General features: G+C 35.4%; 1 protein-coding gene across 1 annotated transcript; it reads left to right on the top strand.

Annotated features, from left to right (window-relative positions):
- Window positions 1-409: 409 nt before the first annotated feature.
- On the top strand, window positions 410-7,015 carry LOC131597019 (uncharacterized). The gene is made up of 2 exons (XM_058869744.1): window positions 410-940; window positions 6,890-7,015. Exons 1-2 carry the CDS (start codon window positions 410-412, stop codon window positions 7,013-7,015), a joined length of 657 nt encoding a protein of 218 aa, XP_058725727.1.
- The last annotated feature ends 8,830 nt before the right edge of the window (window positions 7,016-15,845 follow it).

Here is a 15,845-nt window from a genome sequence, read left to right as displayed (position 1 = left end):
AGTTGGAATTGCTGAGGTCTGAGCAGCTTGAGTGCAATTTCTAATCTGCGTAACATTGCTCAATGTGATAGTTCGGACATAATCTTTATTTCAGAAACTCTCGTGAATGCAAGGAAGATGGGAACAGTTAGGGTCACATTGAAGTTTGATTCTTGCTTGGCAGTAGATGTTGATGGAAGGAGTGGTGGTCTTGCGGTGTTGTGGCGGAATAATATAAAGTGTAGAGTGTTGAATTATTCGCAGAACTTTGTGAACATGATAATTAAGGATGATATTCGAGGGCATTGGCAGTTGACTTTTTATTACGATTTCCCGAAGCGAGGGCGTAAGAAATTTGCTTGGGATGTGTTGCGAGACCTTAGAGACATGTCGGACAAATCCGTAGTGTATCATTCGGGATTTTAATGATATGTTATCTCAAGAGGACAAGAGGGGTATCCATTCGCATCCGAATTGGATGTGTAACGGGTTCCATAATGCAGTTGAAGAGTTCAATCTTACTGATATCAACATTAAAGGGTATCAGTTCACTTGGACTAAAAGTATAGGTACTCCACATATGATCAAAGAAAGACTCGATCGGGCTATGGCAAAAACTCAGTGGCTGGAGCTGTTTCTGAATACGAGGCTCCTTAACTTGATGGCTTCGCATTCGGATCATAATCCTATCATTCTTCATACAGACCCTCCGGAAAGACACTGTTACCGTTATTCATTCAAGTTTGAAAATAAATGTCTGTTGGAGCAAGATATTCAGGATGTTGTCGAAGTGGGGAGGGGACCTAACAGAGGGATGGAAATATCAGATAGGTTAGGGGGTTGTGTGGAGGAGCTGAGAAGGTGGAGTAGGAGGAAGAGAAGTCGGTTTAGAGAGGAAGTACAAGAATGTGAAAATGAGATGGAACACTACAACAGAGTTGGTAATCAGGCTAGTTTGGAGGTTGTAACAACAATCATCAAAAGAATGCGCAGTTGCTAGCCCGTGAAGAATTTTTTTGGAAGCAGCGGGCTAACTGGCTTATGTGATATGGCTAAGACTTACTTCACCATGTTGTTCCAAGAAAAACAAAATGTTCATGAACCGGTATTATCGCACATCCAACCTAAGATCATAGAAGAAGATATTTCTAAGCTACTGGGTCCTAATATATGTCTTATTCCTAATTGTGAGAACCCGAAAACGATGAAGGATTTACGATCCATCTCTTTATGTAATGTGGTGTATAAAATGGTATATGAACTCCTTGCAAACAGCTTGAAATGTTGTCTCTAAGTGTGTGTCAGAAGAGAAATCGGCATTTGTGGAAGAGAGATCTATTCTTGATAATGCATTGATAGCTTTCGAGGTTATTCATAATAAAAAATGCAAGACAAGAGGTAACATTGCGGAATTAGCTCTTAAGAGTGATATTAGAAAAGCGTACGACTGGGTTGATTGGAGTTTTTTTGAGAGGGATGTTAGTTAGATTGGGATTTGCAGAAAGGTGGGTTCACTGGATGATAATGTGTGTTACTTCAGTTCATTATTCTGTTTTATTTAATTTGGATCGTGTCGGACCCATTCAGCCAGAAAGGGGATTGAGACAAGGAGATCCACTTTCTCCTTATCTCTTCATTCTCATAGCCGAAGGTCTTACAACCATTATCATAAGCTTAGTTGACAGAGGAGACATTCATGGAATCAAGATCTTTAGGGGGCCACCTTCGGTGTCCACTTACTTTTTGTTGACGATTGTTTTCTTTTTTGCAGGGAAAATCTTACAGAAGTTAGACACCTTATGTATATTTTGAAGGTGTATGCCGAAGCGTCGGGCCAAGATATTAACATGAATAAATCGGAGGCGTTTTTCATCCGTAACATAAGTATTGAAGCTCAAGAAGATATTATTATTATTATGAGCAATTGACAACGCAATGAATATTATTATTATTTGTCATTGTTTATTTATATGTCAATTGTTAAAATTGGGGCTCATTGTAATTTGGACAACTGTGCCTATGGTCGACACTAGTTGGAGTCGAGGCATGGTTATAATTTTGAACTAGGCATCTTCGGGACAACAATACCGGTGGACGATGCCATATTAGAGCTGAGGTATGATTTTAAGCTTGGTGTTGTCAAGACCATTGTGCCGGTGGTTGACATCATATTGGAGCTGAGGCATTATGATTTATAAAACCATGCAATTTCTTTGGCGTTAATGCATTTGAGAGAAATTGTTTAGGACTGATAAAGAAAATAACAGTTGACTAGTTGACAGGGTCTGTAGTATTTGTAACCATGGAAGGTTTTTTGTCAATGAAGAATATAATAATCGCCATGATTCAATACTGCTTGATTTTTGTTAGATGGAGTCATTTATATACTGCACCTGGAATCATACATTTCCTTAAAATGCGACCGAATTTTAAAGAATTAGTCATTAACCTGAACGTCGTTTCAAAATGTATTTTTAAAATTAAAATCACACAATTGATTTTGCCCAAGTGGGAGAATGTTAGAGTTATTTATCATTTTATGGGCTATAATCAATTGTTATTTAGTTTGTGAAAAATGTGTTAGTCATGATTCTGATGGGGGTGCATAAATAGGCTCCTTTATTGGTTAAGTAATCATTTTAATTAAAAGCTTGAGTATCCGAAACCTGATTGATGTGGGCAAAAGTGTGGGTTTTTAACCCTTGCCCGTAATGGGTAGGGACTAGGGTTATATATATTATTTGGCTAGGTCCCCTATGTAATCACAAAATTAGAAACATAACTAGCGGCTCCACAACTTGCCCCAGTGAGAGTTGTGAACGAGGAGTGTGAGATACAAAGGAAGATCCGGTCATTCATCTTTTCAGGGATCGAATCAAGGTGACAATAACGACAATCCTAATTCCCAAATCATGTCTGCAACAAGTAAGTATTGGTGTTCTAATTTCATATAATTGATCCATGAAATTATTCCACTTACAAGAATGTCATCTAAATTTACAAAGGACTAGATTCTCTTCAATGAATGGAGGGTCGGTCCAGTAAAATCATGATCATTGAAAAAAATTTAGGATATTTAAAATTTAAAAATAAAATAAAGGGTTAGGATTTATCATAGAAGGAAACATGGAAAAAATTCAGGCGGAAGAATACATTCCCAACTTATAAGGATGACAATCACATCAATATCTTGGTTCAACTAACAAAAGTCAATATTGTTAAATTGAATGTCATTCTTTAAGTTTAAAATTGAAATTTTAAATAGGTGTATGTTGCTTTTTTATAGTAATTATTATCACTCCGTGCACGAATAAAAAAACTATCAAAGCAATGTCACGTCATTAATGAATCAAACTTTTGAAATTGAATGAGATGAGAATTTGAGGAAAAAATATCAAGAATGTAATTTTATAAATTAAGAAGTTAAAATTGTTAGAATAAATAAATAAAATATGAAACAAAATGCTTCAATTAAAAAAGTAGTAAATTATATAACTCACTATGAAAAAAACACTAATTAAGTCTAAATAAGTTAAGACTATAAGTAATAAATTATACAACACACAACAAAAACACTAGTAATAAATTTTTTATTAGTGGATTTAAGTAGGTTTGGCCTGGTTATTCTTTTCTATATCCAAACACAAATGTAAATTTTCAAAAACCACAAATGCCTATGTTCAATAACACTTAATTAAAATTCATGTTTTTCATACACTTTCACATAAGCATGTAACAGCAGAATCACATTTATTCGGACAACACATTATTGTCTCATAATAGTTTACTTTATTAGAAAAAGGAGGCATCAAATCCAAACATCACATAACTTATTAAAATAACAAAATAAAAATATTATACAAAATATTGCTAAAAACATGAATAAAAATGTTTCTCACTGTTTCATAACCAGAGCATGACTCAAATCCAAAATACGAAAATAAAATAATAATAACTCCTCTAGCTACTCTCTTGCTAGAAGCAACTCTAATCTTTTGTACCTGAGCGATGCCGTTATAAAAAATATTCCAACAGAAGGGTGATAATTCACATCATTATAGAAATTATATAATTACTTATAATGAATAACATACATACACAGTATGAATTCACCACACTTTATATAATTCTGTAGCGGTAAAAATGTGACTCGAGCGCAATCGCACGCTCGAAGTACAACAGAGTCGCCACCGAACTTTATTTATTCCAAAGAGGAAAGGGAAAATATCGATAAAACCCATGAAATGAAAAAGGATGGATAAGATGGTCGTTCGTAACCAAATTTGGGTTCGGGAGTCGGTTAAGCAAGGGGAAGGTGTTAGCACCCCTCACCTCCATCGTACTCGATGGGACCCATTTAGTTAGTTTCGTGTTTGAGTGTTAGTGTTTGTGTTTGCGTTCTTTAGCTTATTAATCGAGAAAAGATGAAAGAAAAGTTTTTTAGGGTTTTTATTATTATGAGGAAAAAAGAAATGATTTTTTATTATTATGCTCGCCAAGACGTTTGTATCTTGTGCCTACGTATTCCCTAGTGCAATGGGAAAGTCAGAGCAATCGTAGTTCGGGCTAGAACCACGAAAAATTTTGTTTAATTGATTTTAGCGAGAGGTACTCGATCGCTTTCAAATGGAAATACTACGCGCACATGGATATGAGATCACTACAAGAATGGATGACTAAATCAAGAGTGAGACGAGATTTTGGCCATCATCGCATTCGAGTGGAAGATATTCGATCTTCACATGTGGAAGTATGTTCGCATTTTGAAATTGAATAAGTGTCTCGTTTATGAGAAGAGTTTTAAAAGCCATAAGGCAAAAAGGTTTAAATGAAATTGAAATTGTGTTTTTATAAATGGATGTTTAGCAAAGGATTGAGCATAGGTGTTCACCTAGCGCGTCTTTACCCAAGGTATTGAACAGGAGCGAGCCCCATTGTCACTTGTTGTCCTTGTATTCAAGAGGTGTCCACCCCTTGTCACTTAACCTCTTGGTTTGATTAAAGAAAGGTTCAAAAGATCAAGGTATTCAAGAGGTGTCCACCCCTTGTCACTTAACCTCTTGGTTTGCTTAAAGTGTTTCGATTCAAAAGATCAAGGTATTCAAGAGGTGTCCACCCTTGTCACTTAACCTCTTGGTTTGATTAAAGAAAGGTTCAAAAGATCAAGGTATTCAAGAGGTGTCCACCCCTTGTCACTTAACCTCTTGGTTTGATTAAAGAAAGGTTCAAAAGATCAAGGTATTCAAGAGGTGTTCACCCCTTGTCACTCGATCTCTCGATTTGATTAATGTTTTTGATTCAAAAGATCAAGGTATTCAAGAGGTGTTCACCCCTTGTCACTTAATCTCTTGATTTGATTAATGTTTTTGATTCAAAAGATCAAGGTATTCAAGAGGTGTTCACCCCTTGTCACTTAATCTCTTGATTTGATTAATGTTTTTTATTTAATGTTTTAATCCAAAAGAATCGAGGTATTCAAGAGGTGTACACCCCTTGTCACACGATCTTTCGGTATAGTTTAAAGGATTTTTGTAAAGAAAACTCGACGTTGGATCGAGAAATTATTTGTATCGACTTGGCGTTGAACCAAGGTTTATTGATTTTTGGATTGAGATTAATCTAATATTTTTGGTATTTTAATACAAGAAGTAAAATCTAACAAACCTACATAATATACAATTTTTTTTGCGTTTTGTTATATCATAAAAATAAAATCAAACTATACAATATTAATATATATATTTTTTGTATTTCTTAATTAAGCAAGCAAGATCATAACTAAAATAATAGAAAAAAAGGATAAAAACAAAAATCAATATCAATAGACTTAAAAGAAAGTAAAATAGGGGTGTGAAGAATGAACAGGGGCGCTGGGCTGTCATTGGAAAAACAGGCCCAAAAGTTGTAAAAAAAACAAATCTCAAGAGGTGGTGTGGCACTGAGTTTAAGGGTGTACATGAGAAATTCGGGTGGGCTGAGACTGTTTAGGCCCAAATTGAATTAAAACAACAACCCTAAATCTATGAGGGATGGCTGCGCCTCTCTTCCTCTCAATTTCTTTGAATCGAGCTTCAACATACTCACATCCCTCTGTTTTTTCACGTTAATCTCTCTTAGTTCTCATCACTCTCATCTCGACTCAGCAAAACAACAAATCACGCATATGGTACAATCATCACAAACAAGCAAAACACATAAACCAAATCAGTACCCTTGTCCCCACGATTCCCATCAAGATTCGAAATAAATCACATGTTATTTAAGCAAATGGAAATTAAACGCAAAATGAATCAGAAAGGAAACAAACAGAGGTAGTCTTCAGGTACTTTTGCAAGATCTCTTCTCTTTCGATCTACTTCTACTTCTACTTCTTCTCTTCTCTTGCGTGTGTATTGCTTCTGCTGCTTCTGATGTTGTTATGGTTTGCTGTGGATATGTTGAAAAGATGATGCGTATGGAGGTTAACTTGAGTGCGGGTGAGTTATGGCAGTGAGTGTTCTGAATGGGAGGGTTGTGGATTTGAGATGGTGTTGAAAGATTGAATGGATGGTTGTTGATTGTAAGGAGTGTTTGAGAAGTTTGTGGTTTCTGGGCAGAGTTTTATGTGTTGATGTTGTGAGGTTGAGTGAAGGTTTTGAGGAATGTGTTGCGTGGAGGGAGTCTGAGTGAAGCTGAATGTAAGGTTGTGAAGGACAGTGAGTTTTGAGAGTTAATTTCAACAGAGTATTGGTTCTGTGAAGTTGTTCCCCCCTTTGCTTATGCTGAGTGTCTGTTTTTATAGAGGTAGATGATAGGGTTTTTGGGGGGAAATTTGGGTTGTTTGAACAATTTTGCTAAGATGCTTTTGGTACTTTTGTTATGCAGGTTATGTATGACTAAATTGATGAAATTTTTGGCTGTTCTTTGGCAGGCTTATGTGCATATTATGCAGGGTTTTTGGACTGTTTTGCTTGCTTTTGTGCAGGCTTTTGGAGTGTTCTTTTTGGCATGGGGGGATGATGGTGATGGCACAGTGGCAGACGTGGGAGAGAGTTGAAGAGAAGACAAAATTTTCGTTTATTTTGTTGTACTATTTTTTGTTTAACTATTTTGTTCTTTTATTAATAACTCTAAACTTAACTAAATCTAAAAAAAAATAAAAAATAAAAATAATAATAACAATAACAATAAAAAATAAAACTTATAATAATATTAAAAATAAACTAATGACTAAAATGAAAAGGTAAATAAAAAATCGAGAAATATGCAAGAAATGCGACGATATAATGTAAATGAAATACGAATGCGATAATATCAAATGAATGAAATATGTGGGTCAAAAATTGGGGTGCGACAAATTCACATACGTATAATTTCTATAAATTATTCTGTGTGATTACCACCAAAGTGAGATCACTCATTTTAATTTATTAAAGCCTTTTTGTAGTTTGAGGAATTGTTTTCATTCATTATTATGATCGACTTCCTAAAGGAGGATAATTGTATGTAGAGATTATGGTTGATTATGGATATAGCTATTGGATATGCTTTAGTCTAAAGAATTTATCTGCCTAAAGGAGATAGATTTCTAAATTCAATGTATGCTCATTGAGTAGACTAATCTTGAAATTTGTGGATTAAGTTTCTAGAGGTGCTTTGGTTTAGAGAATTTATCTATTCAAAGGAGATAGATTTTTAAACCTAATGTATGCTCATTGAGTAACTTATTTGAGGTTCCGACCCGTGTTGTGACCTGGGTTTGTGCATTCCGCCTAAAGGGGACTGCGTGATAATGTTGACCTCTTAGTGATACCTTAGTTCTTTGAACTGGTTTTGAACTTGTTTTGAAAGATAAATTAGTATTGATTTCATGTTTGTTGATCCACTAATCAAGGGACTTAGGCCCATTGTGTTCAAAAACCATGTTGAGAACATGGGTATTTTGAGTTCTTTTGATACACTTGGTTAGTGGGAATTTACTCTTCATGTCATTTTCTTATCACGTTGTATTTTATTTTGGACACTTTAGGTGTTGGTTTATCAAGTATTTTTTACTTAGAGAAATTGACAACACAATTAATATTATTATTATTTGTCATTGTTTATTTATATGTCAATTGTTAAAATTGGGACTCAGTGTCATTTGGACCACTATGCCTATGGTCGATACTAGTTGGAGTTTGAGACATGGTTATAATTTTTAACTAGGCATCTTTAGGACCACTATACCGGTGGACGATGCCATATTAGAGCTGAGGTATGATTTTAAGCTTGGTGTTGTCAGGACCATTGTGCCAGTGGTCGACACCATATTGGAGCTGAGGCATTATGGTTTATAAAACCATGCAATTTCTTTGTCTTTAACGCATTTGAGAGAAATTGTTTAGGACTGACAAAGAAAATAACAGTTAGCTTTTGAATCACATTGGCATGCTATTTTCTTGCCACACTCCACACTGATGACTAGTTGACGGGGTCTATAGTATCTGTAACCATGGAAGGTTTTTTGTCAATGAAGAATATAATAATCGCCATGATTCAATACTGCTTGATTTTTGTTGGATGGAGTCATATTAGTATACTGCACCTGGAATCATACATTTCCTTAAAATGCGACCGAATTTTAAAGAATTAGTCATTAACTTGAGAGTCATTTCAAAATGTATTTTTAAAATTAAAATCACACAATTGATTTTACCCAAGTGGGAGAATGTTAGAGTTATTTAATATTTTATGGGTGTCATACCCCAAAATTTTCCCACTGTATTTCAAGATAGTTTGGCTCATGTATTCTCCACAGGCTCAAACAATCTCTAATGGCAAGCATGATCACTCTTTTCCTAAGCAATGAGGACCAAAACTAGGGTTTTGATTCTCTCGAGGTCAAATCAAATTCTAAGAACTCAAATGGATCCCATGGCCTCTCATATGCTTCAAAGTATCCTCATACCAAGTTTCAAACCCTGGTTCATAAGATTGCTCAGTCAAAAGCTCATATGGTCAACAGTCGACTAGTTTGACCTAAAAGTCAACTATGGGCAAAATACAGTCAAAACCCCTGATTTTTGGCCAACATCTTTCATTTGAAGTAATATTCATCATTTGGTCAAGGGTTGATCATGATTCATCAAGAAAAGCTCAGAAATCATCAAAAGTCCAAGTTTCTAAATTAGGGTTTCTAAGCAAAAGTAAACTGAACTTTGACTGGTCATAACTCTCACATGGTTCATCAAAAATTGTTCAACCAAAGCTCATTCTCAAGGAAATTTTAGTCTCTACAACTTTTAGCTACCAAGTGTGCCTTGAATCTTTCAACTTGGCCATCTTCCTGAAACTTGACTTTGTAAACCCATATGCACCCAATGGGTTTTATGTTTGGTGGTGCATCAAAAGGTTGCCTTGTGCCTGTTATGTCAAGAGCTATCATTTCAGCTTTTATGGCCTGGTTCCAACACTCAAACTTACTAGCTTCAACATATGTCCTTGGCTCATGAAGAATGCTGATTGACATGATGAGATGATGAAAATAAGGAGACAATGAAAAATAAGATATATAGTTAGATAAGGGTTATTATGTATCTGTCCTACCCCAAAATTTTCCCATGATATTTTTAGATATTTTGACTCACCTGACTTTCAACTGCTCAAGAGTATGCAAGAATTGGACGCACTTACCTATCTCTTGAGCAACAAGCCTCCATCTAGGGTTTTGTCTCTCTCCGAGTAAAACCAGTTTCTGATACCTCAGGTGGACTTCATAGCCTCTCGTATGCTTCAAAGTATCCTCATGCCAATTTTCAAGCCCTGATTCATAAGATTACTCATTCAACTTGCTCAAATGGTCAATAGTCGACTGGTTTGACCTGGAAGTCAACTATGGTCAAATCACAGTCAAAACTCCTGATTTTTGGTCAAAATCAATATTTTGAAGTCACATTCATCATTTGATCAAGTATTGATCATGATTCATCAAGGAAAGTTCAGAAATCAACAAAACACAAAGTTTCTAAATTAGGGTTTTGAACCTAAAAGTCAATTGAACTTTGACCAACCATAACTTTCACATGGAACATCAGAAATTTCCCAACCAAAGCTCATTTTGAAGGAAATTGAATTCTCTACAACTTTGTCTATCTAAAGCCAAGGCCAAAAATGCTTCATTGGGGAGATATGAGTCAAGACATTACAGGTCCTTCTAAAAGCTTGCAAAAAGCAACTTTTTGTCAGGAGCCATATCATCAAGATAAAATCTCCAAATGCAAAAAAGCTTACAAAGTGGCTTGTAGAGGATATCTTGAGCTTTCCAAAAAGTCTTAGATCATCTCCATATGATAAATATTGAATGAGTTATGGCTTGTGCAAGTTGGTCTATTTTTGGTGAAATGCATGAAAGAAATAATGACCAAACGGGGAAATTTCCAAATTGGCCTATCTTTTTATGTTGGGAAGTTGTTTCTAACATGGTCCACGACTAATAAGCCCATCCATGCATTATTATTTTATTTATTTTATTTATTTTATTTATTTTTGATTTTTATCCATTAAAAATCAAATTTAATTAAATAAATAATGGAGATATTCAAGAAATGCTCAAAGATTATTTTTCCAATCAATTCATGAATACAATATATAGTTTAAATCATTGAAATTCGTTGGTTTGGTGATAGGAAAGATATGGGGCAAAAATAGAATTTTTGGACTTAATTCAAATCAAATCTCAATTTTTCCAAGGGCATGATTTCTTTCCATTTTCTTTGAACTAATCTCTTCCTTATAAATATGCAAATATAATCAGATGCAAGGGGACGAAAAACTTGGAAGAGAATAAGGGTTTCAAAAGTTACAAAATTTCAAAGAAGGGGGTGAGTTCGTATCAGTCCTTCCAGCCTTATTCAAAGCAAAGAAATCGTACTAATCCTCCCTGGAGGTAATATAGGAGGGAAATGCATCGTTACTAGGCTCCCATGAAACGTGAATCAATATATCATGATCTTCATATTTATTCACATTCTTGAATTTCATAACTCGTGATTTATTATGTTTTAATGTAAGCTAACTATATATTTGAGTTCACGATGTTGATTAGAGGCTATTTGAACCATTGGAATGAATCTTAAAGGCCTATAACACCAATCACCATTGTTAGGGAAAAAGAGATCACCCTCTTCGTTTTCACGTATGCAGGTACTTTTAGGGCATGAAAACCACACCATTAAATTTGTGGCCCTCGATTTAGGTGAACTGGGTTGTCGTTTGTTTTGTTTGGTCGTTATTATGCAGGTTTCAAGTCGTGTCTAAGAATGAAGACGAACTGGCAAGAAAATCCGCAGGAAAGTTCATTGGAATTTCTGCAGAACCATGTGTAGAAGATGATGAATAGTGGCCATTGAATTGCTGACCGTTGCGTGGCGCGTCTTGATTCGTGGGTCAAAAGTCCAAACTCTCTCTCCCTCTCATTGGTGCATGCGTGGGGTGCTGGGTCCCAGTGTTTGACTTTTCATTTAATCCTTTGTTTCATATATAAATTTTCTTTGATGATTATATATTAATGAGCCAAACGCAACACAAATGGTGGAGAAGCATTTTCATTAACTTCAAGGTTCTGGGTTTGAACCCAGGTTATGTGTTAATTTCTTTTGAATTATATTGCATATAGATCCAACGCAGTTCCTCCTTGAATGCCCACGATGCAACCTCCAATGCCAGCCACTGGATCATTCTCTGGATCATTCTGAATGCATATCTGATGGATCAAGACACGGATCCCGCCATGCACCCTCAGGACTTGGCCACACACGATTCCAAAATTGGTTTGTTTGTTTATTTAATATATTTTACTTCTTTTATTTAGTTTTTATTAAAAGATTTTGAACTTCCCTTTTACCTTTAAACTAATTTAGTATTAAGTTTTTTATTTAGTTTAACTTAAGGATTTTAATTAATTAGTTTTATTAAAATAATTAGTTAGTTTTTAATTAGGTTAAATAATTATTTTAGGTTAATAATTTAGGATTAGTTAATTAATTTAATAATTAGTTTAATTTAATTAGATTTAGGTTTAATTAATCAATTGACTTTTCCTTGTAACTTAGTGCAGTTAGGCTTAGTAATTAGTTTCCCGTTAACCCTTTAGGTATTTCAACCATTAGTAGGTTTTTTAACCATTAGGGTATTTAGGATAAGTAAATTAATTTTAGGTTTATTAATTTTTAAACCATAATTTTATTTTTAGACTAACCTTTAAGATTTTGGGTTTATCACCTTGATTACCTCTTTATATCCGCGGATTTCTCTTCTCATCCCATGCTTTATGAATGTCGCATGTGTGTTTATTTTCTGCCATTTCAATTCTAGAAAGTATGTATAGGTCGCAATAAGTTTTCTTGTAATAGTAATTAGGGTTTATATTCCTGCCTTTAATTTATGCATTTTATTTTTGCCTTTCCCCCGGTTTTTGGTTTGTAATTCCCCCTCCCCGAAGCTTTGTAATAACTTAGGACTTTTAATTTCTGCCTTTAATTTTGCTTATATTACTGCGTGGTTAGTAACAATAGGGAGTGACAACAATTTAATGAATTTAGTTTGCCTAATACAAGATAAAAACATCCGAACTGAATCACGTGATTGTTGCACCCACCCACCTTTAGGGTAATTCCTCTTATGCTGCCTTCGATCAAAAATAGTCAAGTCCCTCGGATGTAGGGATACCCTAGCCAGCCTACAAAAAAAATCATCATAAAAGATCTTGTCCATTAGATGTTTCCTACGATAAGTGATCTCGATGATAGTCCCTTCGAATGCTAAGGTATCTTTACTGGTTGCCTAAAATGACTATTATGTCCTTCCCTAAAGACTACATGCCCTCTTTATGGTAAGGATAGTCTTATGGCGAGCGATAATCTTCGATGACCCTTTTCAAATCTAATGAAAGGACTACCTACCCTCTTTATGGTATGGACTGCCCTTTCAAACAAAAGTCTTAAAGAACAGAAAAATTTAAACTTAGGCTACACTTATTTTACAAATTCAAATTCAAATCAAAAATAATTTTCCCACTCTTTTTCAAATCAATTCTAAAAGGCTACACTTATTTTACAAGCTAAAGTCTTTATTCAAATCTTTTTCCTATTCACACATTACACTTCAAACATTTTGAAAACAAAAAGTGAGCTAAGCAATTAAGAGCCCATGGATAACCATGGATACAAAGGGTGCTTACACCTTCCCTTTGTATAACCTACCCGAACTCAAAATCTTTAAAAGGTATTTCCTGTTCTATTTTCCTTTCCTAATTGGATAAAATAAAAGTCGGTGACGACTCTTGCTATCCGCAACATTTTCTAAAAGTCAGTTCTCCCACTGTGTTACAGTATCTAATGATGATTGGTGTGCTTGATCAGTGGAAAAATTACACAAATAATCTTTGAGGTAAGCTGATATTTGTTAAGTGTGAGTAGATTGTTTAAGTGTTAGGTCAATTTGGTTAGTAGGAGCAATTTGTGTATCAGGTAAGATGAGAGCAGTGGTGTCTTCATTGTCAAATAAGGTAGTGTATGAAGATTCATTAGAATTAAAATTATTTACTGGGATTATTTGACATTTTATTGTATTAAGTGGAGAAAAGTTAGAAATAATGTTATTGAACATGGTGCCGTGTTTAATTAAAATGGGGTGCTAAGTGTTAGGCCCTTATCAAAGCTAATTTTTATTTTTTATAAAATAAGGAAAATAGGATAATTGGAAATTAGAAGCAAAAGAGCAAAGAAGAGAAGGAGAAGAGAAGCACGTGAAAGCGCGAAGAACTGAGAAAGAGGAAGAACCTAAGAGATAAGGTAAGGTAAGGGGGGACTCTTCCGATTATCATCTTTTATTGGTTTCTAGATGATAGGATTGAAATAGGTATATTGTTTGTGTCAATTGTGATGTGTGTTAGGTTTTGGGAATTTTGGAGTTTTGGGAGTTATAGAGCAATTTTGGTGAAATTAAACTATTATAGAACATGTATGATGTTAAAGGACCCCTAAGTATGTTAGAAATATGTTAGAATGTGTAAATTGGTGTTGTCTTGAGGTTATGATCGTTTTGGTGTAATTAGGTTCGAGTTGGAGATGAATGATCTGCTGCGGAAAAAGGATTTTTCTACTACAGCAGTCATGTAACCTGTTACACGAGGTAGGTAACCAATTACATGGTCTCTCCGTAGGCAAAGAATTATTTTTTGCAGTGATGTAACCAATTACATCAAATAGGTAACCGATAACCACTGAGCGTTTTTGAAAAATAAAAGTTTCTTCCACCGATGTAACCGGTTACATCATTTAGGTAACCGGTTACCACTGATGCTTTTTGAAAAATATTTAATTTTCTAAAATTCATAACTTTCAAACTGTTGATCTATTTTGTGAATTAGCAGAACAATGGCTGGAAGAGGTGGAAGAAACGATGACTCAATTGCTGAGGCTTTGGGCATGATTGCTGGGAGAAAATCCCAATGGAGCGAGAATTGGTGCTAACAGACAACTGAGATATTTTCAGAGGAAAAATCCTCCATTGTTCAAAGGCACTCATGATCCTGAGGGTGCTCAGAAGTGGCTGAAGGAAATTGAAAGGATTTTTTGGGTTATCGATTGCGCTGAGAATCTGAAGGTAAGGTATGGTACGCATATGTTGTCTGAAGAAGCTGATGACTGGTGGGTTGCTACTAGAGCTGAGTTGGATGCGGATGGTGTAGCAATCACTTGGGCTATATTCAAAAGAGAATTTCTGAGGAGATACTTTCCTGAAGATGTTCGGGGAAGAAAGGAGATTGAATTCTTGGAGCTGAAGTAGGGTAGTATGGCGGTGCCTGAGTATGCTTCCAAATTTTTTTGAGCTGGCGAAGTACTACACCCACTACGACAATGATAAAGCCAGTGAATTCTCAAAGTGTATCAAGTTTGAGAATGGTCTTCGTGATAAGATCAAGCAGCGTATTAGATATCAGAGGATTCATAGGTTTGCTGATTTGGTGGATTGTAGTAGGATCTTCGAAGAGGACAATGTTAAGCTGAAGTCATATCACTCTCGCAAGTTGTTTGACAAGAAAGGTAAGAAGCTTATGGATCGAGGTAAGCCATATGGTAAGGGAAATCCAAAAGCTGGTGATTGGAGGAAGCCTAGTGGGGGAGACTCCGGTGCTTTTGTTAGGTGCTATACTTGTGGTGAAGTCGGACATCGTAGGAATGAGTGTAAGGTGGAACAGAAGAAGTGCTTCATGTGTGGTAAGGCGGGTCATGTTACTGCTGATTGTAGGATGAAGACTGTGACTTACTACAATTACGGTGAAGAGGGTCACATCAGTCCATAGTGCATAAAACCAACGAAGAACCAATCTGGTGGAAAGATTTTTGCTTTGTCTGGGTCAGAGACTACTCCTGAGGATCGATTGATTGAAGGTACATGTTTCATCCATGGCACACCTTTAATTGTAAGTATTGATACTGGTGCGAAACATTCGTTTATTTCATTGGATTGTGCAAAAAAATTGAATTTGGAAATATCTGATATAAATGGAAGTATGGTTATTGACATTCCTGCGTCGGGTTTAGTGACTACTTTGCCTGCTTGCTTAAATTGTCCAAATGATCTTTTTGGTAGGGAGTTCGAAATGGACTTAGTGTGCCTTCCGTTAGAACAACTTGATGTTATCCTGGGAATGAACTGGTTGGAATTCAACCGGGTTCATATAAATTATTTTACGAAGACAGTTATTTTTCCTGAAGTTGTCAGTATTGAGGATTTAGCGATGACTGCTAGACAAGTGAATGGAGCGGTTAAAGACGGGGCCGTCGTGTTCATGTTGTTTTCATTAATGGAAGGGAAAGGAAAAGTAGTGAGTGGTGAATTAC

The sequence above is a fragment of the Vicia villosa genome, linkage group LG1 (assembly GCF_029867415.1).
Source record: "Vicia villosa cultivar HV-30 ecotype Madison, WI linkage group LG1, Vvil1.0, whole genome shotgun sequence".
Taxonomy (NCBI): domain Eukaryota; kingdom Viridiplantae; phylum Streptophyta; class Magnoliopsida; order Fabales; family Fabaceae; genus Vicia; species Vicia villosa.
The sequence above is the reverse complement of the archived record's forward strand: the minus strand, read 5'-3'. Positions and strand labels throughout refer to the sequence as shown.

What these genes read in the sequence shown, in the direction of transcription:
- LOC131597019 (XM_058869744.1), top strand. Translation starts at nt 410, where the DNA reads ATGTTATCTCAAGAGGACAAGAGGGGTATCCATTCGCATCCGAATTGG. An exon ending in GTAATCAGGCTAGTTTGGAG is followed by an intron (nt 941 to 6,889) that starts GTTGTAACAACA and finishes GTTCTTTGGCAG; the next exon opens with GCTTATGTGCATATTATGCA.